Source organism: Phascolarctos cinereus, unplaced genomic scaffold (assembly GCF_003287225.1).
Source record: "Phascolarctos cinereus isolate Bilbo 61053 unplaced genomic scaffold, phaCin_HiC Scaffold_2;HRSCAF=192, whole genome shotgun sequence".
Lineage (NCBI taxonomy): Eukaryota > Metazoa > Chordata > Mammalia > Diprotodontia > Phascolarctidae > Phascolarctos > Phascolarctos cinereus.
In genome coordinates this window covers 326,982,328-327,006,873 of record NW_027555625.1, presented here as the reverse complement: position 1 = coordinate 327,006,873, position 24,546 = coordinate 326,982,328, and the positions used below count along the sequence as shown (strand labels likewise).

Below are 24,546 nucleotides of genomic sequence, written 5' to 3'. Positions count from 1 at the left end.
CAGTGTTACAACACCGTCATGGATGTGACGTCCTGAATAAAGACCAAAAAATATATGAATTCTTGATTCAAGATTAGGTTTTACAGATGCTGAGATTCACAGATTAACACTATGTAACACACAGAACCTTGGAACACTAAAAAGTCTCCTCGGTGATTACTCAAAAAAGTGGCCTAGCTAGCCATACAGGAAAAACAAAATGTATGGAAGGCACATACTGTCTGGCCCTAGGCTATGGCATATAGCTGGACAGGCAACACATTGAGTGCATCAATACACTAATGATCTAGGTCCACAAGTGAACAGAAGGAAGAAACTGGGCTGAATCTCATTTAGGAAACTATGCATCGTAGCTAATGATTCAAAGCAACTGGCTGTTGCAAAAATCCCATTAGAAAAAAAAAACCAATATTGTTCTAGTGATACTATACAGCTACCAATCTGAGACCATGACAATTTTTATTTTTTAAATTTATTTATCTTGCTTTTTGGTGAGGCAATCGGGGTTAAGTGACTTGCCCAGGGTCACACAGCTAGTAAGTGTCAAGTGTCTGGGCCTGGATTTAATGATTTATTTATTTTTAGTTTTCAACATTCATTTCCACAAGATTTTGAGTTCCAAATTTTCTCCCCATCTCGTCCCTCCCCCCCACCCCAAAATGGCATGCATTCTGAATACCCCTAATCTGCCCTCTCTTATATCTCTCTCCCCCCCTTCCCCTTCAATTTTCCTGTAGGGCAGGATAGATTTCTATACCCCATTTCCTGTATATCTTATTTCCCCGTTGCACATGAAAACAATTTTTTTTTATCTTTTGTTTTTAAAATTTTGGGTTCCAAATTTTCTCCCTTCCTCCCTCCCCACCCACCCTCACTGAGAAGGCAAGCAACTCAATACAGGTTATACATGTGTACTCATGCAAAATGCTTCCACAGTAGTCATGCTGTGAAAAACTAAGTATATTTCCCTTCATCCTATCCCACCCCCCATTTATTCTACTCTCTCTTTTGACCCTGTCCCTCCCTAGAAGTGTTTGCTTCTGATTACCTCCTCCCCCAATCTGCCCTCCCCTCTATCATCCTCCTGCTCTCTTGTCCCCTTCCCCCACCTATTTTCTATACGGTAAGATGTATTTCCATACCCAATTGAGTGTGTATGTTATTCTCTCCATAAGTCAAATCTGATGAGAATAAGATTTACTCATTCCTTCTCACCTTCCCCCATTTCCCCTGTAAAAGCCTTTTCTTGTCCGTTTTATGTGATATAATTTACCACATTCTACCTCTCCCTTTCTCCTCCCAGTACAATCCTCTCTCACCCCTTAATTTTATTCTCCAAATATCACCCCTTCATCTTCAACTCACCCTGTGCCCTCTACCAATCTATCTATCTATATACATCCATATAATTTTTTCCCTCCAACTATTCTAATACTGACAAAGGACTCATGAATTACAAATATCATCTTTCCATGCAGAATGTAAACAGTTCAACCTGTATAAGTCTCTTATGATTTTTCTTTCCTGTTCACCTCTTCATGTTTCTCTTGAGTCTTGTATTTGAAAGTCAAATTTTTTGTTCAGCTCTGGTCTTTTCATCAAGAATGTTTTAAAGTCCTCTGTTTCAGAGGATGTCCATTTTTATCCCTGAAGGATTATGCTCAGTTTTGCTGGGTAGGTGATTCTTGGTTGTAATTCTATCTTCTTTGCCTCTGGAATATTATATTCCAAGCCCTGCAGTCCCTTAATGTAGAAGCTGCTAAATCTTGTGTTATCCTGATTGTGTTTCCACAATACTTGAATTGTTTCTTTCTGGCTGCTTGCAATATTTTCTCCTTGACCTGGGAACTCTGGAATTTGGCTACAATATTCCTAGGAGTTTTCCTTTGGGGATCTCTTTCAGGAGAGATCAGTGGATTCTTTCAATTTCTATTTTGCCTCTGGTTCTAAAATATCAGGGCAGTTTTCCTTGATAATTTCTTGAAAGATGATGTCTAGGCTCTTTTTTTGATCATGGCTTTCAGATAGTCCAATAATTTTTAAATTCTCTCTCCTGGATCTATTTTCCAGGTCAGTTGTTTTTCCAATGAGATATTTCACATTGTTTTCTATTTTTTCATTCTTTTGGATTTGTTTTACAGTGTCTTGATTTCTCATAAAGTCACTAGCTTCCAATTGCTCCATTCTAATTTTTAAGGAAGTATTTTCTTCAGTAAGCTTTTGGACTTCCTTTTCCATTTGGCCAATTTTGCTTTTTAAAGCATTTTTCTCTTCATTGGCTTTTTGGACCTCTTTTGCCATTTGGGTTAGGCTATTTTTTTAAGGTGTTATTTTCTTCAGTATTTTTTTGGGTCTCCTTTAGCAAGCTGTTGACTTGTTTTTCATGATTTTCTTGCATCACTCTCAGTTTTTCTTCTACTTCTCTTGCTCCTCAAAATCCTTTTTGAGCTCTTCCATGGCCTGGGACCAATTCATATTTTTCTTGGAGGCTTTGGATGTAGGAGCTTTGACTGTGTTGTCTTCTTCTGGTTGTATGTTTTGATCTTCTTTGTTACCGAAGAAAGATTCTATGGTCTGATTCTTTTTACACTGCTTGCTCATGATCCCAGCCAATTACTTGAGTTATAAATGCTTTGTTAAGGTAGGAGTCTGCTTCCAGTGTGGAGAATGTACTGTCCCAAGCTTCAGGGGTTTTGTGCAGCTGTTTTCAGAGATACTTCTAGGGAACTGAAAATTTTCAGTTCTTCCAAGGTGCTATGATCAAAGGTGAGGTGTTCACTCCTTTCCTGGCCTGTGCTCTGGTCTATGAGTGACCACAAGCACCCTTTTCTGTCTTGGAACTGTGAGGGTTTCCACTCTACCACCACTACAAGCTCAACCATGCCAGCACTCCTCCTCGCCCCAGGACAACCACTGTCTGTGTCTGTGACCCAGATCCAAGCACGGGCAAAGCAAGAGAATACTGTACCAGCAGAAAGATCCCTGCACTCCCCCTCTGATCAGCCACTCGATACCCCCTCAGTCTGTGGGCCGGAAGCTCTAGAGGCAGACGCTGCCCTGGTGCAGTGCTCGGGGAATGGGGCTGGGGCCCCTCGCTTCTGTCTCACCACAGACACAGACTTTTCCTATTGACCTTCTAAGTTGTCTTCGACGTTCATGGGTTGAGAAGTCTGGAAACTGCCACAGCTGCCCGTGATTCAGTTCTCTGAGGCCTGCTCCAAGTTCGCTGTGGCCTGCGCACCCATGCCAAACTGTGCTCCTCTACCTACCCGGTGTGATATACCTTTCTAATCCAGGTTGTCTTGGGCTGGAAATTTGTTTCACTTTGTCTTTTTGTGGGTTCTGCTGCCCTAGAATTTGTTTAGAGCCATTTTTTACAGGTATTTGGAGGGGCTTGGGGGACAGCTCAAGCAAATCACTGCTTTTACTCTGGCACCTTGACTCCGCCCCTCCTGAGGCTGGATTTGAACTCAGGTCCTCCTGACTTCAAGGCCAGAGCTCTATCCACTGCACCACCTAGCTGCCCCACCACTACAATTTTAGAAAAATCAGAATTGTAGGGGAGCCAAAGGGTAATGGAAATATGCATCCTAAATGTAAAGTAGCAGCATATTGCCAAAAAGAACTTGCATGCAAGGAGCAAAAGACATCATCAAAGACATGTTGACAGGCAAATGAGCTGGACCAGTCAAAAATTGGGAAGGAAAAATAAAAATGAGACAGCCTGACTGCTGCACTGGTATCCATAAATATTAACAGAACCAGAGCAAGGACTGCAGTACAATGGGTGGCTATTCTAAAGATGATTCCAGGAAAAACATGAAAGAATATCATAGGATGAGAAAGTGTGGGGAGATTGTGATCTCCATCAGCAAAGGGAGGACCCATACTGATGAGATCATAGATCTTTCAAGTATCAAAGTGTGATTCAAGCAACAATTCTCATGACTCGGGACATGTGTCAGGAATAAAAGTCTATCTGAGCAGTTAGTTTTCTTTAACTTTTTTATTTTTGCTACAATGGCAAGATGGTATATTTATAAATAACTGATGTAAAAACAAAAAGAATCAATAAAACTTAATTTTTTAAAAGACTAAATGACAGGTCTGGAACAACTCTCCCTTGGGAACATGACCAATTATACACCTTGATACAAATTAAGACTCTCCATTCCTTCCTAAGGTGGATTACAAAGGGACTATTTTTTACCTTTCTTTGTAAGCCTGGTGTTTAGCACTGTGTCTGGTACAAATTAGGTGCTTAATACATGCTAATAGTCTCTCTGGGTCTCCATCCAGTGGGTCCCTAAAGTCACTTGTTTGCACAAGCAGTTAAAAAGCCATTAACAAGCAGAAAGGTCTAAGTGTAGTACATCAATTGGAACTGGTATTCTGAGTCTAGAAGCCCTGCAGCAGCAAGATATGGCCTTGGTAACTGCTAAGTAAGTATCAGTGATTTTAACAGAAAACAACAGCTGTATGTGGGGGCAATATTTTGAAAATGTAGCCATACTGTAGATGCTGTCAGGTTCAGTTGATGTGATTAGTTGGTTTTACTAAAATGCTTTTTTCTCTCTTTTTTAAAAAATTCTGTTTTACGAGGGATGGCTCACTATGGAAAGGAAGGGAGTATATATTTAGAAATTAAGGTGATATAAGACAAAAGAAAGAGGAAAGAAGGAAGGAGGGAGGGAGGGAGGGAGGGAGGGAGGGAGGGAGGGAGGGAGGGAAGGAAGGAAGGAAGGAAGGAAGGAAGGAAGGAAGGAAGGAAGGAAGGAAGGAAGGAAGGAAGGAAGGAAGGAAGGAAGGAAGGAAGGAAGGAAGGAAGGAAGGAGAAAAGAAAAAGAAAACATACTCCAGAATAAATGCTTGGCCTACAAAAGAGACTTGAAGAGTAGGGGAAGGATGGTGGGATGGTCACTAGTGGTCTTCAAATATCAAAAGCACAGTCATGTTGAAGAGAAATTAGAGCCTTATGTCCAGAGTACAGAACCAATGGGTGGAAAATAGAGGATGCAGATTTTAAGTAACTACAAAGACCTTCCAAATCAGAGCTAAATAACAATGGAATGGTTTGCACTGAGGGAACGGGAAGGAAAAGGAAGGGATTGGATGTGCACTTAACAGAAATGCTAAGGGGATTCTTTTATTGGATAAAGGGAAAGACTAGATGACCTCTCAGGTATCTTCCAGCTGTGGGATTTTATGATTATCTGATCTAATGTATATTATTATATTAAACCAATTTCTCCCATTGGTCTAAATGAAACAATCAAATCTGGGAGGTTGTTAAATAAAGTTTTGTGTAAACAGAATCCATAATTCCTCATATCCTCATATAGAAGTTCACTTCTAAAGGTATGTAAAATACAAGGAAGGAAGAACCAGATGTCTATCCATGTACGGCTTTGAACATGGTATCAACTGGGCAGAATGAAAATGTTTTGGTTTTTAAAAGATTTTAAGGGATCAGAGCCTGCTAAAGAAAGTCAGCAGCAAAATAGAGGGTAAGTAGGGGCAGCTAGGTGGCGCAGTGGATAGAGCTCTGGCCTTGGAGTCAGGAGGACATGAGTTCAAATCCAGTCTCAGACACAAGACACTTACTAGCTGTGTGACCCTGGGCAAGTCACTTAACCCCACTGCCTAGCCAAAAAAAAAAGAAAGAAAGAAAGAAAGAAAATATAGGGTAAGTAGAAAGTTGTCCAGGATTTTGTGCTACACAATGTTACAAAGACATACACATTGTGAAGTACCCCAGTATATCTGCTAGGCTGAAGAGCTTTGAGGATGAGAAAAGTTAAAGCTGCAGCAGCACAGTGCAATGGAAAGAAGCCTGGATCTGGGATTAAGAGAACTGGGTTCTAGTTTTGGCTATAACACTGACTATCTATGTCACCTTTTGCAAGTCACTTATCCTTTCTGAGCCTTTCAGATTTTTTCATCTGTAAAATGTATGTAACCCTCATCCCATGATCCCAAGGACCTTTGCCATGGAAACGTAATGGTATGCGAATGTTAATTATCCATAGTTCCCCAAATTTCTGAGGCCTTTTGACATGGAACTTCTTCCTGGGAGATGCTGAGAAGCCTATCAGAAGGACAAAGAAGGAGGAGGATTGTTGGCCTCTCAAAGCAAAGAAAGAAGACAGCAAAGCATGAACAAAGTCAGGGAGAGATGCACACAGGCAAGCAGGAGCAGACTGGTCGGTAACATGACTAAATCTGGTCCACAGCTCCAGTCTTCCCCTTTGTTTCCCCAAGTCTGCCTGGAAAGAAATCCTACTCCTCCCTCTAACTGACCAATTTATTTTCTGTTTAACCTCCAACTAGGAGGAATGGGTGGGTGAGGAGTGGAGAGGGAAAATTCTCTCTCTCTCTCTCTCTCTCTCTCTCTCTCTCTCACACACACACACACACACACACACACACACACACACACACACACACAAACACAAACAGAGCATGCAGGCACACCACACAGAGCCTATACAGTTAAATGTTTACTTATATTCCTATACTATTTGAAATTGCTTTTAAGGTTATGGGCTTTTACAATGATTTGCATTCCAAATTTACAAGTATTCAGTTTGGGATTAAGAGAAGGGAAATTAACTCTAAAGGAAGAGGTGATTTTTAGTTCAGTCTGAGGTATTGGGGTGGGGGGGGGAGTGGTTAATCAGAGAGATAATTTCAGGAATTCTAATTATTCCTGAAAAATTCATACATGCTAGACTGTTTTGAACCTGGAAGAAAACAATGTGGAAACTAGCCAGTAGCAGTGAGAGCTAAAGTTGGTCTGTTTGTTCAGTTAACCACACAGCACATAACAAATACTCCACATGGTTACATAGAAATAATAATAGCTACACTACCTGCCTCACAGAGCTGTTAGGAAACTCAAATGAAATAATGTATGTCTACAAAAAGTGCTACGTTGAGTTTGAGACGACATAAATAACTCATATTACATAATCATTAAGCACTTTCCTTGTTCTACTCAGACTGCTCCTATACTAAATCCTCATCCAAATATTGCCCTCTAACCACAGATGTCCCACAGGGATCTGTGCTAAGTCCTATTCTCTTCTTCCTCTATGCTACTTGGTGATTTCATCAGCTCCTATGAATTTAATTATTATCTCTATGCTGATTGTCCTCACGTCTATGTTTCTGGCACTAACCTCTCTGCCGACTTCCAGTCTCATATCTCCAACTGTGTTTCAGACATCTTGAATTAATTATTCAGTAGGTATCTTAAACTCAACATGTCCAAAACTTAACTCATTATCTCTGCCCCTAAACCCTCCCTCCTCAACTTTCCAAACTTCCCTATTACTGTTGAAGGTACCAACATCCTCCTAAACCCCCAGACTCACAACCTAGATGCCATCCTTAATTCCACTAGCTCTCACCTCCCTACATCCAATCTTTTGCCAAGGCCTGTCGACCTCACCTTTGCATCATCTCCCAAATATGCCCCCTTGTCTCCTCTGACACTGCTACCACTTTGGCGCAGGCCTTCATCCCCTCCTGCCTGCTACTAGGTCTCCCTGCTCTAAGTCTCTTCTCACTCCACTCTGTCCTCCATTCAGCCACCAAAGTGATTCTCCTAAAGTGACCATGTCACACCCCGTTCTTATTAAACTACAATGGCTCCCTATCACCTCTGGGATAAAATAAAAATCCTATTTTTTATTGTTCAAAGCTCTTCACAATCTAGCCTCACCCGTACATACACTTTCCCAGCCTTCTCACACCTCACTCCCTACCACATACTCTTCGATCGAGTGACACTGGCCTCCTTGTTCCATGAGCAAGACAATCCATCTTTTGGCTCCAGACATTTTCTCTGGCTGTCCTCCATGTTTGGAATGTTCTCCTTCATCTCCACCTACTGGCTTCCCCTGGGTTCCTTCAAATCTTCACTGACAGGAAGTGTTTCCCAACCCCTCTTAATTCTAATGCTTTCCCTCTATTAATTGTTTCCTATTTATCCTGGATATAGCTTATCTGTACATACTTGTTCGCTCATTGTCTCACCCATTAGAATGTGAGCTCCTTGAGGGTAGGGGGCTGTCTTTTGCCTTTTTTTTCTGGTATCCCTAGGACACAGTGCTCATCACATAGTTGGTGCTTATTGACTACTGACCCTGCCATTATGATGACGACGATGAGATAGTATTATACAAGGGTCCAGGATAAGAAATACTAAACAGCATGCCTGCCTGAAGAGATGTGGTTCTTTTCATCCGGGCCTCAAATCCTATTCCCTGTCACATTCAGAGCAAGGCCTCTACAGGTAGTATGGTCAAACAGCAGCTGAATCTACTGAAATGGAGAGAAAATGAACCCATTTGAGGACTATACAGAAAAGATCCTTATTTGCCAATGAACACAAGGAATGCAGAAGTGGATCCAGCCATTGTTTCTTTTCAGAAAGAGCAATTCCTTCTTCTCACCAGCCACCTATTGCAGGAATCATGAAACTGCTTTCAGATACCTTGAGGTGCAGTCAGAATCCTGAGAGTCATACCCTGGGCTTGTACATACATTCATCAGGAGGACATGACCATGTTTGACATCTTCATGCCCTGTTTTACTGGGGATATACATGTATGTTCCTGAGACCCTTGAAAACTGGCCCTGATGGGTGTGATGGAATCTGAAGGCTCAATAATTGTGAACACAGTGAGTTGAGTGTGAAACAAAGTCTTATTCTCAACTGAGATTTGTGGAATGCAAAGAACTTCTCCCAAGGAGAGCAGGCAAGAAACTGTAAGCAATGGCATTCAGAGTGGATGCGAGCAGGAGCTCTGTTTTGGATCACAAACAGAGGTCCAGATTAGCCAAACACGGAAGTGCACCTCCTCCATGAAGACTCTCCCAATGTTGCTAGCACACTGCATTTGCCCTCCTCTGCCTCTCTATAGCAAGTTCTATCAATATAACTCCAATAGCACTTACTTGTGTATGACCTTGTGGCATCTCTTCCATTGCTGCCCTAAACTGTCATTTACATTTTTGTTAATATTTAGATTTCCAAGTGTTTCTGCACTGTGTTCCTAATTAGACTAAAGGGAGGGACCTTATTTGTCTTGTTTCTCTAAATTATCCACATTCCCCAGCACTAAGTCCTGCACATAGTGAAATAGTTACTACACTAGATTTGGTGTCAGTGAATATGTTAAACAATCACTGATAACAGCAAAGGTAAAGTTCTCTACTCTAAGGAATTCTGGAGGAATTCTGAATTGATGCTGCAAGGTACAAAGGAGGCAACTCCTATGTAGAGGGGGGTGGCCCTGAAACTTGAAGGCAAGGGTGTCACTGACTAAATGGTTTGGGTCATTTCCCTTAGCTTTTATTTCCTCCATCTCTCTCCCTTTTTTTTGGACTAGGCAATAGGGTTAAGTGACTTACCTAGGGTCACACAGCTACTAAGTATCAAGTGTCTGAAGCCAAATTTGAACTCAGGTGCTCCTGACTCCAGGGCCAGTGCTCTACACACTGCACCACCTAGTTGCTTCCCTTTCCATCTCTTTTTCAACCTCTGCCACTATCCTCACTATTTCCCACTTCAACCGCATTCCCACCTTCACTGTTGGGAGAAGCCACGCTAGCTTGTAGAAAATAACTAGGTTACTGGTAAGCCACAAGATTGACTCAGAGCCAGTACCAGATAAAGTCCTCAAACTCAAGCAGCTCCTACCAAAGGTTAGGCAGGCAGGCTCCCAGCAAGAAAGAGTATCTCCCTTTCAGACAGAACCAAACTAGTAGTAAAAAAAAATTAAAAAAAAACCCAAACCAAACAAAAACCAACCTAGCATTCCTAAGTCCCAGAAATACAATGCTAATAGCTGAGGAGGAATAAGGAGAAATCTAGACATTTCTTTGTTGGGGAGATAAAGCAAAGAGTCTAGGGGGTGTCTGATACCAAGAAATAGAACATCCAAGAAAGAAATACTTTGTTGCTATTGTTCAGTTTTTTCAGTCATGTTTGACTCTTCGTGACCCCATTAGGGGTTTTCTTGGCAAAGATACTGGAGTATACTCTCTAAATCCCACTAGACTTTAGGCTTGAAATCACCCTTCCTCTTCTCAGATGCACAGCCAGTGTTTGGCATCCTAAGATAAATGTCTGTGCCAGATGATAATTTTCCATAAATACCTATAGCAAGCAATAATACTAGTTCTATCCATTAAAAAGGCCTTAGTCCCCCTTCCTCTTCCAGGATAGAACCCTTAAGGCAAGTGTTTTCAATAGGGATTAATGACCATAGTCAGTGACTCCAGCCACCCATACCCCCAGTCAAGTCATTAATCCACAGGAAATGTCTAGGCTAAGATAATTGGCTATTTAAATGGCCCAATTAGTTATCAAGAAGACCTTGAAATGCAAAACAAAACCTGACAAGGGAAACTTCATGTGATGAATGTAGAGCATAACCATCCAAAGTGGCCTGCAATAGTGCAAGAGGATTGTATGGAGCTGAAGTTGTAAGTTTTCCCCATAGGTAAGAGGCTACCAACCATATGCTATTCCCCAATACTGTTTTCCCCCACCATGACTCACCTGCCCAACATTGAATGTCAGTGTGATGGCATAATAGAAATTGGAGTTAGCACTTCCTGCATAAATCCAAAGATGCCATAAAACTGGAAAAAGCAGGGAGCAGACAATCATCACGCAGGAGAGGAAGAAGATGTTCCGAAGGACTGCAAAAATGGACAACACTAAGATTTAGAGTCAAGCAACATATCTTTTGCTTGTTCTTTTTTTGTTCTTATGTAATATTTTATTTTTCCCAATTACATGTAAAAACAATTTTAACATTCTTTTTTTCCCCAAATTTCTAATTCCAGATCCTCTCCCTCCCTCCCCACTGAGAAGATAAGCAATTTGACAGTTTACATTAAGTGTAGTCATGCTAAACACATTTCCACATAAGTCATGTTCTATGAAAGAAAACAGACAAAAAAAACCCAAGAAAAATTAAAAAAGGAAAGAAAAAGTAACTTTGATCTGCATTCAGGCTCTTTCTCTGGAGATGGATAGTATCTTTCATCATAAGACATACAGATCATTGTATTGCTGAGAATAACTAAGTTATCCATAGTAGATCATCACATAATATTGCTATTACTGTGTACAATATTCTCCTGGTTCTGCTCATCTCACTTTGCATCAGTTCATGTAAGTCTTTCCATGTTTTTCTGAGAGCATCCTGCTCATCATTTCTTAAAGCACAAATAGTATTCCATCACAATCATATACAACAACTTGTTCAGCTGTTCCCTAATTGATGGGCATCCCTTCAGTTTCCAATTCTTAGCCATCACAAAAAGAGCTGCTATAAATATTTTTGTACCCATAAGTCCTTTTCCTTTTTGTTTTTTATCTCTTTGGGATACAGACCTAGTAATGATACTGCTAGGTCAAATGCTATGCATGGTTTTATTGCCCTTTGGGCATAGCTCCAAATTGCTCCCCAGAATTTGCCTGTTCTTTGGAGGAAGGGTGGAGAAAACAGAGGGTTAATGTGTGCTACCTCATATATCACAAACAACAAACCTCTCACACAGACACCATTGTTTGTCAACAGCTTTCCAAGCTGGTGTCTTGCTCTGTTCCAGGCAGGCAGGTTTACTGAAGCCCAGGTATGAGTCCAGTCACTAAAGCAAAAGCTGGCTGAGGAAGCACTTATTATGAACAGCATATACTTAATAGAAATCTACTCTCCAGAGTAAGGAAGATCAGACCACATCTAGATAATTTTATCAGTTCTAGGTCTAAATCTTAGGAAGGACATTCATAAGCTAGAGCGTGTCTAAGATCACAAACAGGACTAATGTTAAATGAGGATTGAGTGATTTAATTTAGAATATTTAGCAAGATCTAGAACTGCTCAAAATTAGAATAGGTCACATTGTGCACGAGTGAGTTCTCTGCCATTAGAAAGGGTTTAAACAGAGGCTGGATGACATAAGACAGCTGTTCTAAAAAGGATAATTTCATCATTTAATAATCCAACTTCAGACAGAAGTTTGGACTCAGAGGTCCTTTCCTATTGTCCTATGATTTGATATCAAAATGAATAATTCCTGAGACCCTAAACATACCAAAACATGATGTTCAGTAAGGACCCCCCCCACTCCCCACCACAGTAATGCAGGAATAATTTTTCTTTCAATAGTTTTGGTAGCTAAAAGTCATGGTCTCCTTCCACTAAAAAAATACTAATTCCCTGATAAGTCCCCTTAGGGCAGGGATTGTGTTTTGCCTCTTTGTATCCTAAGTGCTTAATAAATTTTTATTGAATAATTCTATGACCCAGGCCCACCCTACCCTGAAAAATTCCTTATTCTTTCTTAGCTGGTAATTGAACCCTCTCTTTGGGACAGCCAGATATATAAATAGCACCCAAACGAATCCTAAGAAAGAATGAAGCACCCTCAGGGGTAAAACACAATCCCTGGCTAACTTGGGCAGGAGCTTCCAGTATCAAGTGGTATGAGTTGAGGGGAGTCTTTCTCTCAGCCACAGGATTCCCAAATCTCAGCTGAGTGACCTCCTGCTAGTACCTCTCATGGACAAGCAACAAATGACTTTGCTGTTCTTCCCTAGTCCTCTTTCTTGGACTGCCTACACAAGGCATCAAGTATGAATTATTGACAAGCGGCTTACAGCCTGCCCTTCTTCAGTGTCTGAAATAACTCATCTTCACAGCCCCAGGTGCCCAGAGCTATCTCTAAGACTCTAGAAATGTTTTGTTCCCTTTATATATTCCTGGTGCCAAAAAGAAGTCACTTCTCTTGCCAAGTTAAGCACACATTGGTAACTAGAAGGGTTGGCATCTTGCTAAGAGCCCTGGGATTGCTTGTTGGATCTGGGTGGCAGTGACCCACAAGTTTGGAGACTGTTGCCAATATGATTCTTTATCAGAGCTTTCTGGGGGGAAAAAGATATTTTTATAGGGTTACATTCTCATTCATTGCAAGTTGGGGAGATGGGATATGTTTTATAAATGGGATACAATGCCCTCACAGAATCTCTTTGAGCCCTGGTAAAACTTTAAGAAAGGACTTAAAGGAAGGCCCCATTAAAGACACAGGGAATTAAGGAGTCCAAAGTGCAATAAGCTGGGTTCAGGAAGGCCATATGGACACCAGCCACTCCAGACTTCAGGGGCCATCAACCCATGAGTAACTTACCAATCAAATACAAAAAAAAAAAAAGCAATCCCAACACTCTCAGCAAGGTGTCAACCTTTCTGGCCACCAGTGTTTGCTTACCTTTCTTTGCAAAGGTAGAGGTGAGAGGGAAGGGAGGAGGTAAAGATGAAGGAAGAAAGGAGGAGGGAGGAAGGAAGAAAAGAAGGAAGAAAGTCAGAAAGAGAGAAGAAAAAGAAACAGAAAGAAAAAGAGAGAGAGAGAGAAAAAGAAAAGCAAGTCACTGAAGCATTTTTTTAAAAATGCATAGAAATGAACAGAAGGAAGTTCAGAAGAAAACACATTAACAGGACAGTTTTGAAAGTAACAGAGGATTTATTATACACTTAAAAGGAAGAATTTTTCTACACAAATTTGTATTATACAAATCTCTAACAGAGATTTGCAGTTTTGGGCACAATCTTCATTATATGCTCTATATGCTCAAATGTTCGTTTTATTTAGTGTTAAGTTAGAATAATTTTTTTTAAATGAAGGGGTTAAACTATATGATATCTAAGGTCCTTTATACAACTAAATCCATATTAATGAAGATAAATGTTCACTGAATTGGATAGATTGGGGGTCAAATCATAGAAGGCCTTAAATGCCAGACCAAGACATTTGGACTTTATTCTATGGGCCACAAGGAGACAGGTGATGAGGGCTCAAGTCCTGGCTCAACATTTACTAGTTTTACAATCAGGGACAAGTCATTTAAATCTTTGGTTCAGTTTTTCCATCTGGGATAATAATACCAATAGAGCCTACTTCCCAGGGTGATTGTTAGGGAAAGTGCTTTGTAACCTATAAAGCACTACAAAAGCCTCAGCTGTTATTACTATTGTGTATTTGTTGATTAACTAATTGGAAGATATTTTTGCCTTTAAAAAAAAACAACTTTCCCCCTGGATCTGGATAATCAAGAAGCACCAAAGGACCAAGAGCTCCAGGCCAACAGCTAAACGTGAAGTGTACAGGACACAGCACATTCCAACCACTAGATGGCACCAATGAAAACTAAAAGGGTGAAAATTCGACAAAGTCTTCTGGGCAGAAACAAGGTGGGCAAAATGCAGTAAGCCTTCAGGGACTCAAGGTGCAGAAAAGGGATACATTTTCCGACATGGTCAAATAGGAATTTATTTTGCTTGACCGTGTATACTTGTTACAAAGGTTTAGGTTTTTCCTTTTTTTTTTTCAATGGGACGTAGAGTTAGAAGGGAGAGGGGGGTAAAAAGATAGGGGTTGCCCCCCCCCAAAAAAAAAGAAAGAAAAGGAAAGAAAGAAAGGGGAGGGAGAAAGGAAGGATGGATCACTGAAAAATTTAGAAAAAGGACATCAGGTAGGCCTAAAGGAAACACAGGGAAGCTGGATAGCTTTGAAAATTACATGTTGAATTTATTATATACTTAAAAGGAAAAGCAAGCTGTATGCAAGATTCACAGCTTTATGCACAACCCTCTTTTTCTGTTTTACTTTATTTATGGAAAAGCTCATTTTATTTAGTGTTTTTTATGGTCAAGAATAAAAAGACATTTAAAAAATATCCTCTCCACCTCTATACATCTGTCCTGAAAAACCCAGCTACCCTGATCATTGCCAACAATCAAATCTTTCAGCCAAATTAGTGCAGCAAGCCTGCCCCTCATTGGTCTTTTATGCTTTAATCATCTACCTGCATTTACACAGGGTCATTACTTGGGAGAAATTTCTCAAGCCCTGTTTGACTTTCCTTTTTAAAGAATTTTTAAAGTCTCATGAATTAAAATGCTATCCACATCCAAAGAAAGAACTATGGAGTTTGAATGCAGATTGAAGCATACTATTTGCTTTTTTTCCCCCTTCTAAAGTTTTGTTTCTTCTTTTTTGTGGTTCCTCCTATTTGTTCTAATTCTTTCTTACAACATGACTAATGTGAAAATGTTTAAAAGGAATGTATATGTATAGCCTATATAAGATTGCGTGCTGTCTCGAGGAGGGAGGTTGGAAGGGAGGGGAAGAAGAATTTAAAACTCAAAAGCTTATGGAAGTGATTGTTGATAACTCAGCAAGTGATTTGATAACTCAAAATAAATTAATTTTAAAAAATACTTCAAAAAAAAGCATAGCAGCAAAAACAAACCTGGAATTTCAAAGCTAAAAAAAAAAAGAATTTTAAGAGTTGTCATGAAGAGTTAAACTGAACCTGACCAATGGATGGAAGTTACAAAGAGACCAATTTGAGCTGAACATAAAGAATTGCCTAATAATCAGAGCTGATGCCCTTCACTGGAGGTGTTTAAGTAGCAGCAGGATAGACATTTGTAGGGGATGCTATAGAAGGAATTCATACTTCAGGTGGGAGTTGGTCTAGGTGATCTCTTAAGACCATTCCAATTCTTAGGAGGAAAAAGTAAATATTAAAGATCGTTTTTTAAAAAGGGGAGATATCTAGAAAATAAAATTAAGGGGTGAGAGAGGATTAAACTGGGAGAAAGAGAAATAGAGAGGTAGAATGGGGTAAATTATTTCACATGAAACAAACAAGAAAAGGCTTTTACAATGGAGCAGAAATGGGGGAAGGTGAGAGAGAATGAGTGAATCTCATTCTCATAGGATTTGGTTTAAGGAGGGAATAACATACACTATTGGGTATGGAAATCTATTTTACCCTACAGGAAAATAAGGGGGGAAAGGGACAGGAGAGCAGGGGGATGATAAAGGGGAGGGCAGACTGGAGGAGGGGATAATCAGAAGCAAACACTCCTGAGGAGGGACAGGGTCAAAAGAGAGAATAGAATAAATGGGGGACGGAACAGGATGAAGGGAAATATACTTAATTTTTCACAACATGACTACTATGGAAATGTTTTGCATGACTACACATGTATAACCTGTATTGAGTTGCTTGCCTTTTCAATGAGTGTGGGTGGGGAGGGAGGAAGGGAGAAAATTTGTAACCCAAAGTTTCAAAAACACATGTTAAAAAACATTTTTTTAAATTGTTTTCACATGCAAAAAAAAATTACAAGTGCAGAGAAAAAAAAAGATTGTTTTTTAAAACAAAATTTAAAACTACTCCTCAGTTTCAGGTATATGTCACTGGCTTAAAGACTTCTAGCAACTTCTAGCCATAAAACTACAGGGCCAAAATCTAATGTCTCAAAAAACACAAATAAGCCATTGGCTGAATGGGTCATGTGGTGATGTTACAAACATAACATTCCAAGCAAGTGTCTTCACAGCCCCTGGTGCTGAGAAGCTCATAATCACTGTCAGTCCCAACTAAAACAAAACAAAACAAAAACAAAATGTAGCTCAGAAAGCCAGTGAGACAGTTCGTTAGCATCATATGGGCTCCCATAAACCTCACCAGCAACTCTCATGTGACTCATCACCCTACAAAGCAGAATCTGGTTTTTAATCAGTTTTCAGATCTTAAAACATGTTTATTCCAACATCTCTTCAATCCCTGCCCTTGGGAATGCCATGTGGTACAATAGTACTCTGAACTATAAAGGAAGATATACATATATACCCACGAATTTGTACAATGGGGCACTATACATGCAGCTTATGTATAGAAGGGGCAGTGTGATAATATAGAAAGAGCACTGAAGAACTACCCTGGAGTCCCAATTCAACCACTAACTTGTGTAACTTTGGAAAACTCACTTTCCTCTAAGCCTCAGAGGTCTCATCTGTAAAATGGGGGAAAATATACACATACACTACCTGTTTCACAGAAGTGTTATGAGATAAATGTGAAATATTTTTGTTGTTATTGTTATTATGAGGATGACTATTACTACTAATAAGATGAATTGAGGAATGAGGAAGCAAAAGAATGAACATCAAAGGTGTGGACCAAAGAAGCAAAGAAAATGATTATTATGTCCTTTTTGTTTTAAACATGAAAATCAACATGTTTATCCAACTTTGGGAGGCAAATAGGAAAAGGAGGATGAAAGGGACCAAATCCCCTCATCCACATCACAAATTGCGTTCTGCAGGATCAAGTGGAGCCTCTGGTCTTTGCAGTCATCCCCTCACTCTCCAAAAGACCTGGCTACTAAAGGGCCACAGGTCCGTCCCAAACCTTCTCGATGACTCTTGCAGATAACCATGAGGAAACTGCAGGGAGGGGATGAGGAGCTGCCTGGGCAGCAAAAACTCCTGCCATAAATCCAGCTGGGTAACTCAGAATTCAATTCCCTGCAGGAGCACACGCTGCACCCACTCACACTATTGACTTACTGTTCTTCCTGCTGTTTGGGTGGAAGAATCACATTAGTCAGTTTCGTGTTTGGAGCTCCTCAGTTTCACTTCCTGCTTGGCACACAAAGCTCCAGCAGGTTGGTGAATGAAACAACAACAGACACACATCCTCAAAAGAGTTGCCTTCATTCACTACAATGAGCTTCACACAGAGGTTGCAAAAATCTGCTGCCTCATTTCACTTTTAAAACAAATCACAGCATCACAATGGGTTAAAAGTTAGAAAGGCCTCAGTAGAACAACTAGCTCAAATGCTTTATTTTCTAGATGGAGGAAACTTGGTGTACGAGAGGTAAAGGGACTTACTCAGGACACACAGCAAGTTAGTGGAAGAACTGGGTCTAGAACCAAGGTCCATTCACTAATCCAATCCTGAACTGCTAGAGTATCCTCTCATTGAGGTCATTCTTCCTCATTCTTTCTAGCCAATGAAAACAACATATTTCTGGTAGATGAGTACTTTGGGCATAATGGCATTTCCTCATGGTTAGGGGGTACTATTTATGGCTATAGTCCCCTATTTAATTTAATTTTTCTTATCTTGTCTCCAGAAATGGCATTTTAGCTCCTTTAGGCAGTATAGAAAGGGGGGGGAGGGGGACTGCCCTGTGGCAAGAGTTCTGTAATTGGAGTCAGGTTACCTGAGTCTGAACTCTGGCTCCGACACTTACTATCTATGTGACAATAGTCCCTTAGTTTCCACAGCTGTAAAATAGGGCTAATACTTACATCATTGACCTCACAAGATTATCGTGAGAAAAGTCTTCTGTAAACCTTAACATGCTCTCAGGAGCTGTCATTATACATTCCTGTTGACAGCAGGAAATGCTGTGAGCTCCTTGAGAGCAGGGATTGTCTCGTGCTTCTTTTTTGTATCCCCAGTGCTCAGCACAGAGCTTGGTACATAACAGGCACGTAATACATGTTTACTGATTGACTGAAAAACATCTTTATAGTTCCTTGTAGGCACACGGAGGCATATACAGACTGTAAAATATAACATAAATGTCATCAGTGACGACAACAAATACTCACCCTGCTCATGACCACCATCAGTGCTCAGAGTACCCAGCATGGTATGTGGCACAACGCAAGTACTGACAGATTTTCTGGTTTCTTTATGGCTGTTCACCCATGGGGTGGTTTCTAGCTTGAACCCAGTAACCACTACCCTCCTCCTTTCATCAAAGAATAGAGTGAACACAAATCTTCCACTAGGGAATTTAAGAAAGATAAATCCAAGAGACTGTTAAGGAAAAAGGAAGGTGCTTACATCTGTAGAGATGGCTCCACACTGGAAGAAAAGCCAAGTACAGGGCGACATCTCCCACTGTGGGGTAGGACTTGAAAATCGAGATAACAGCAATCTGGATGAACATGAAGAACATGGGATGGTCCCTGAGATAGAGGGAATAAACCGAGAAGATAAATTAGGATCTAACATGAGTAAGACCCCAAGTAACCAATCCTGAGGACCCTCACAAACTTTTCACCATGGATTTCTGACAGCAGAATGTCCAGTGCACAAGCACACAGTACCAGGTGAACCAAAAAGCCTTCATACAAAGCAAACGCCATGAAGGAGGTATCCCAAGGTTAGCTGTACCCAGGAAGAATTACTACTATAATTCTTTTAAACAACCATAGAAACCTGAACAGTCATCACAACAATGATTCTAAACTTACCTTCTCACCTAGGAGGCAGACAGGAAACTAAATGAAGTCAACATTTTTTATTGCTGGCCATAAATGTTCAAAAAAGATATCCAGGAAAATTCCTCAGCTGCTGAGCCCATGGTTTCAGAGCTTATAAAAGCCAACTCCTTTCCTTACAGCAGTAAAGAGGGTAAGGAGGAACACTCATTTGCAGAAGAGCAGAGTGAAAAGAGCCCTGGTCTTGCAGTCAGTAGTCCTGGCTCCTCTCCCCATTCAATCGTGAGCTCCTGGAGAGCAGGCACTCTCAACTTTCTTTGTATGGACAGGGCCTAGCCCATAACAGGCACTTAATAAATGCTAGTGAACTGACATTTACTACCTGTGTGACTTTGGCAGATTACATAGCTCATCTGAACCTCATTTGGTTCCCAAAACTTTATCATAGGGCAACTATGGGAAAAGTATGCTATAAATATTATGTTATAGAAATGTGACTTGTCATTAGTACATGCAAGTGAGCTATTCTCAGCGAGGGCTGTAAGCCATATGAAACTGTAAAGTTCCTTAAAGGGCAATAACCACATTTCGTCGCTTCAGTGCTAAAACCATGAGATGATGCAAAAAGATCAATCTGTGGGGCTGCCCAAAGTAGTGAGTGAAGGCAATGAGAAGGAACCTCTTTCTCAGGCTCCTTTCCCTGTTCTACCCTGGGAAAAATCACTGTCCTTGGCTGATTTCCCTTTCTCAGTTAAGGACAGCACTACCAGCAACCTGTTTCATAAGGGTGTTCCGTAGGACACAATGAATCCTTGTCAGCAAAGTGATGAAAAAGTAGGTCAAACTGGGAGTTCATTTAGTGGGTTTAAATCTTACATCTGGGGACAAAAGAAGCATAATACATATTAGCTTTTCTCTGAAACTCAACTGATGCAACAGTAGAATTACTCTATAAATTAGCACAGATCCACAACCTGTGAGAAATACCGTATGGGAGCCAGTAAACATTTTCAGAAATGAAAAACCAACAAAACATATATACTATAGATCGTTACTTAAGGCAACTGACACCCTCAACAGCTGAAGCATTTCTAAAGAAAGGCCTGTGAAAATGTGGTGACAAGTTAACAATTCTATAGTCTCAGAAATGTTTCTGAAAACCTCTGAACCAGCTTACTACCAAGACCTCTACTGCCAGATGTGAACTGCTACCAAACAGGCCACAAATTAATTTAGGAGTAAGATGCTGGAGGGAACAGGAGAAAATGTGAGGGAAAAATCTGGTATGACACCTGGAGCCTTCAAATGGACCGTTCTTTCAGGCAGACAAGAAATCCTGGATGGATTTCTCAGAATAGGGGAGTAAAGATGCTGGGAGAAATCAGATGATTCTAAGTGACCTCTGGGGCCCCAACGACAAGGAAATGTCACATGATAACTGTGTCACCACCTCACCAAGAGCTATTTTTACAGGCATTCACACACAGAAGACAGGAAAGCACATGGACTATCCTAACAAAAAGAGGAGAGAAAGGCCAACATACCTGCCCCCCCACCCAATTCTCTGAAAGGTCCCCTCAGTCCCGCTGCTGCTCACAAAGCCAGGCAGATCTGACTTCAGTAAGGGCTGAGGAGGTAGAAAGTGGACTGGATCCATTTCTTTCCTTAATTTGCTATGTGATAAATGGGGAATTATTAGGGACCTAGTTCAAAGTCACAGTAATATAAAACACTACGCAAACTGTTTCCCTAAATGGAAACCCACCCACTATGCTCAGCCAAATGGAAACTGAAGTCTGAATAAGGAGCCAGGTCTTCAGAGGAGTCTTAATTCCTGCTGGATGTATTGGGTGATCTAAGAGAAACTTAACTGTGTCTGTCTTCCTGTCCAGGAAGCAAGATTCATATGAATCTTCATAGGAAATTGCCATAATGTATTTTTAGCATTTTTAAAGGGCTAGGTCCCTAGGAGATCCCTGAGGTAATACAATCTAACAGACAGACGAGACAAAGGAAGCTTTCTCCTCCTCAGGTACACATGGAAGCTTGGGAATTTTCACATAAGGCAAAATGTGACCTAAACCAGAGGAAAGATTATTTTGGCCTCTATAACATACCTTTCCATTGTCACAGTCTGTGTCTCTTACATAGTAACATGGCAACAGGGAATTTCACAAGCACAAATACTTTGGCAGGGAATGTCAGGCCCAGAAAGGCTACAGATGGCAAGCTTTTCCACAAATGCCCCCTCGTTTCCTGCGGATTATGGATGGCACCAAAATTCATTCTTATTACAGTCACCTGACACTGGAAGTGCCAGCCTGAGTTAGGGCAATGGCACAGCCATGATGGCGAACATCACAAAGAAACTATTTAGGTTATTTGGGTAGGTCCCTATAGAGAGAGCTGTTGGAAAATGTCTATGTTTCACAAAGTCATTTCCTTCATCCATCTGGCTTGTTCTAGCTATGGATTCTCTGTCACTGTGTTACATATATGGTGTTTTGCACAAGCTAAAAAGAAAGGTAGGATGGTAGAAAGAGTCTGAACTGAGAATCAGGTGATCTGGGAGTTTCGAAATCTGGCTCTGACACTTATTGATTATACGATACAAGACATACACTTGTATGTATGGCAGATCACTTAACTCCTCTGAGAAACGTCACTTTTCTATCAGTTTCCTTATCTGAAAATGAGGATAATTACCTACTTCACAGTATTGATGAAGGAAAATCTCTCTATGAAACTTAAAGCTCTACAGAAATGGGAGTTGTTATCTTTGTTATTAAAGGAGGTGTTTGATAAATAAATTGTAAGACTGGGCAGATTTTTTTCTAATGCTGTTAGGATAGATGGTTCCCCAGGCCAAGTTTATAAAAACCTAACTATTGAGCCACAACTCAATCTGCTACTATCAAACTTGCAGTGTCAGAGCAGCAGAGAATCCCCCAAAACATATGTGGATAAAAAGGCAATTATTCAAAACCACTTACTTCAACTTCACTGCTAAGGGAATGGTGTAGAAGAAGACATTGATCTGAAACACACAGACAAAGAAGAGGCTGAAGTGTTCAAACATTTCTGCAAAGAAGTACCAGAAGAGACCGATGTTTGGAGTGAGATCAGGAACAGAAACTCTGTAATTATTAAAAGAGAAAGAAAAATTAAACGTTGTAGATGTGTGTGTGTATGTGTGTGTGGTCAGCTGTACCTTGTTTTCCCATAGAATTTGAGCATCATTTAAGAACTAAAATCAATGCAATGACCAACCACCATTTCAAAGGGCTAATATTAAAACATGCTTCCCATCTCCTAACAGAGAGCAAGGTGACAGACATAGGGTGACCTTTTTCTGAACATGAGCAATGAAGGCATTTGTTTTGCTTGATTATCCATATTTGTTACAAGGGTTTTGTTTTTCTTTTTCTTTTTTTCTGGAGGAGGGAAGAGTAGGAAGAAGAGAAAGTAAATGATGGTTAATTGGAAAAAAAAAGTAAAATAAAAGTTACCAAAAATGCTAGGAAAAAAAGAATTTGGTCAGAGAAGGCAGTATTAGAAGGTCTAAACTTTAAAAATACAAGGTAGAGAGGGAAGCTTACAAGAGTGCAATAATATTAACTCAAAGGATAGAATATAACATTTGGAATCAGGAAGAACTGGGATAAAATCCTAGCTCTGACTTTCACTAGCTATGTGACCTTCAGCAAATCACTTAGTCTCTACGAGCCTCATCTGTAAAAGGGGAAATAATAATACTTGCCTTCCCTTCCAAAAAGGTTGTTATGAGACTCAAATGAAATAATATTTATATAAGTGTTTGAAAAATGTAAAGCACAATATAGATATTTATTGTTATTATTTTTACCATCATCATCATTATTATTATCATTAAGATTCTGATGGTATATGTTTTTGCTGGGAGAAGCAGGATGGTACAGTGGAAGGAAAACTGGACTTATAGATAAGAAAGACCCATGTTTGAATATTGTCCCTGGTGCTTACTTTTTGTATGTCACTTAATGTCCCTAATCATCAGCTTTTTCATCAGTAAAGACAGCAATACCTGTAAGACATACCTCCTAGGGCTGTTGCAAGGCTTAAATGAGATAATAGTTTAAACAAATTTCTAAAATCTTAAGGTGCTAATAAAAGTCAGTTACTTACTTTTTTCTTTAAAAAAATTATTTGTTCTTACTACCTGTGTGACCTTGACTTTTAAAGTATACAAACACTAAGTACAGAATTGTCTTTCTACTAGAAAAGGAAATGAAAATCCTGGAGAAACTATCTATATTTTAAATGAAGAAGAACAAAGTTTTTCTTTAAAGGATAGAAGTACTTCAAAGAGAAATTAAGGAAGGAAAAGAGTCTAAGCAGGCAAAGGGCATAGCCTAGACTCTGTCAGGAAGCTGGTAGGTATAATTCAATTCAATTCAAGGCACTGTACTACGCAGGAACTGGGGATTCAAAGACAAAATGGAAAAGTCCCTGCCCTCAAAAAAGTCCCATTCTACTGGGGAATACAACATATGAAGAAGGAAGCATTGTACATGAAAATTTAAGAGGGAGAGAGCACTACCAACTGAGCTCATCAAGGAAGGCTCCGTGAAGATTTAACTGGGGCCAAGTCTCAAAATGAAGTCAAGAATTCTGAGAGGGATGAGACAGGAAAAACCACACTCTTAAGAATGAGAGGCAGTTTTTGCAAAGACACAGCAACGGGAGATGCCATGGTAAGTTCAGGAAATGGCTAATAATCCAATTTGGGTGGAACAAAGAGTGAAAAAAGAATATGAATTAAGGCTGGAAAGCTGAAAGAAGGGAGAGGGGGCACCAGATTGTGGAGGGCTTGAAATGTCAATTTTAAAAAGTTTTATTTTATCCTTAGGCAATGAAGAGTCATTGAAGATTTCTGAATAGAGGAACAACATGGTCAGACCGTTATGTCAGGAAGTCTATTCTTGTTGTTGTGTGAAGAATCGTTGGAAAAGAGTGGACTTAGGGAGACTAATTATGAGGCTATCACAATAGTCCAGGTGAAAAAGGATAAAGCCTAAACTGGTGCCAATATGAGTAGAGAGGAGGAACAGATGCAAGAGATGCTTTGGAGTTAGAACTGATGAGCCATGGCATCTAAATGGCTAAGGAGGTAAAGCAGAGAGGAGAGATGAAGATGATTTTGAAGTTACAAAATGACTGGGAAGATGTGAGGCCCTTGACAGAAAAAGAGACATATGAAAGAGGGATAGGCCTAAAAAGGTTAAGATGGTGATTTTAATTTTAGGAACACTGAGTTTGAGAAACCTAAAGAACATAAAGATAAGGATGTACAACAGGTAGTTGATGATGCAGAACTAGAGTTCAAGAGAATAACTAGAACCAGAAATACCAATTTAGGAGTCATCTGAAGTTAACACTTAAACC

General features: G+C 40.1%; 1 protein-coding gene across 1 annotated transcript in view; it reads right to left on the bottom strand.

The window, feature by feature from the left end:
- Positions 1–24,546, bottom strand: part of PIGU (phosphatidylinositol glycan anchor biosynthesis class U) — a 126,326-nt gene that overhangs the window by 5,539 nt on the left and 96,241 nt on the right. Inside the window, exons 9-11 of the mRNA XM_020998862.2 lie at positions 22,116–22,259; positions 18,743–18,867; positions 10,574–10,716 (exon numbers count right to left, since the gene is read on the bottom strand). Of these exons, the coding sequence (XP_020854521.1) occupies positions 10,574–10,716; positions 18,743–18,867; positions 22,116–22,259 (412 nt within the window). The remainder of the gene's footprint in view (positions 1–10,573; positions 10,717–18,742; positions 18,868–22,115; positions 22,260–24,546) is intronic.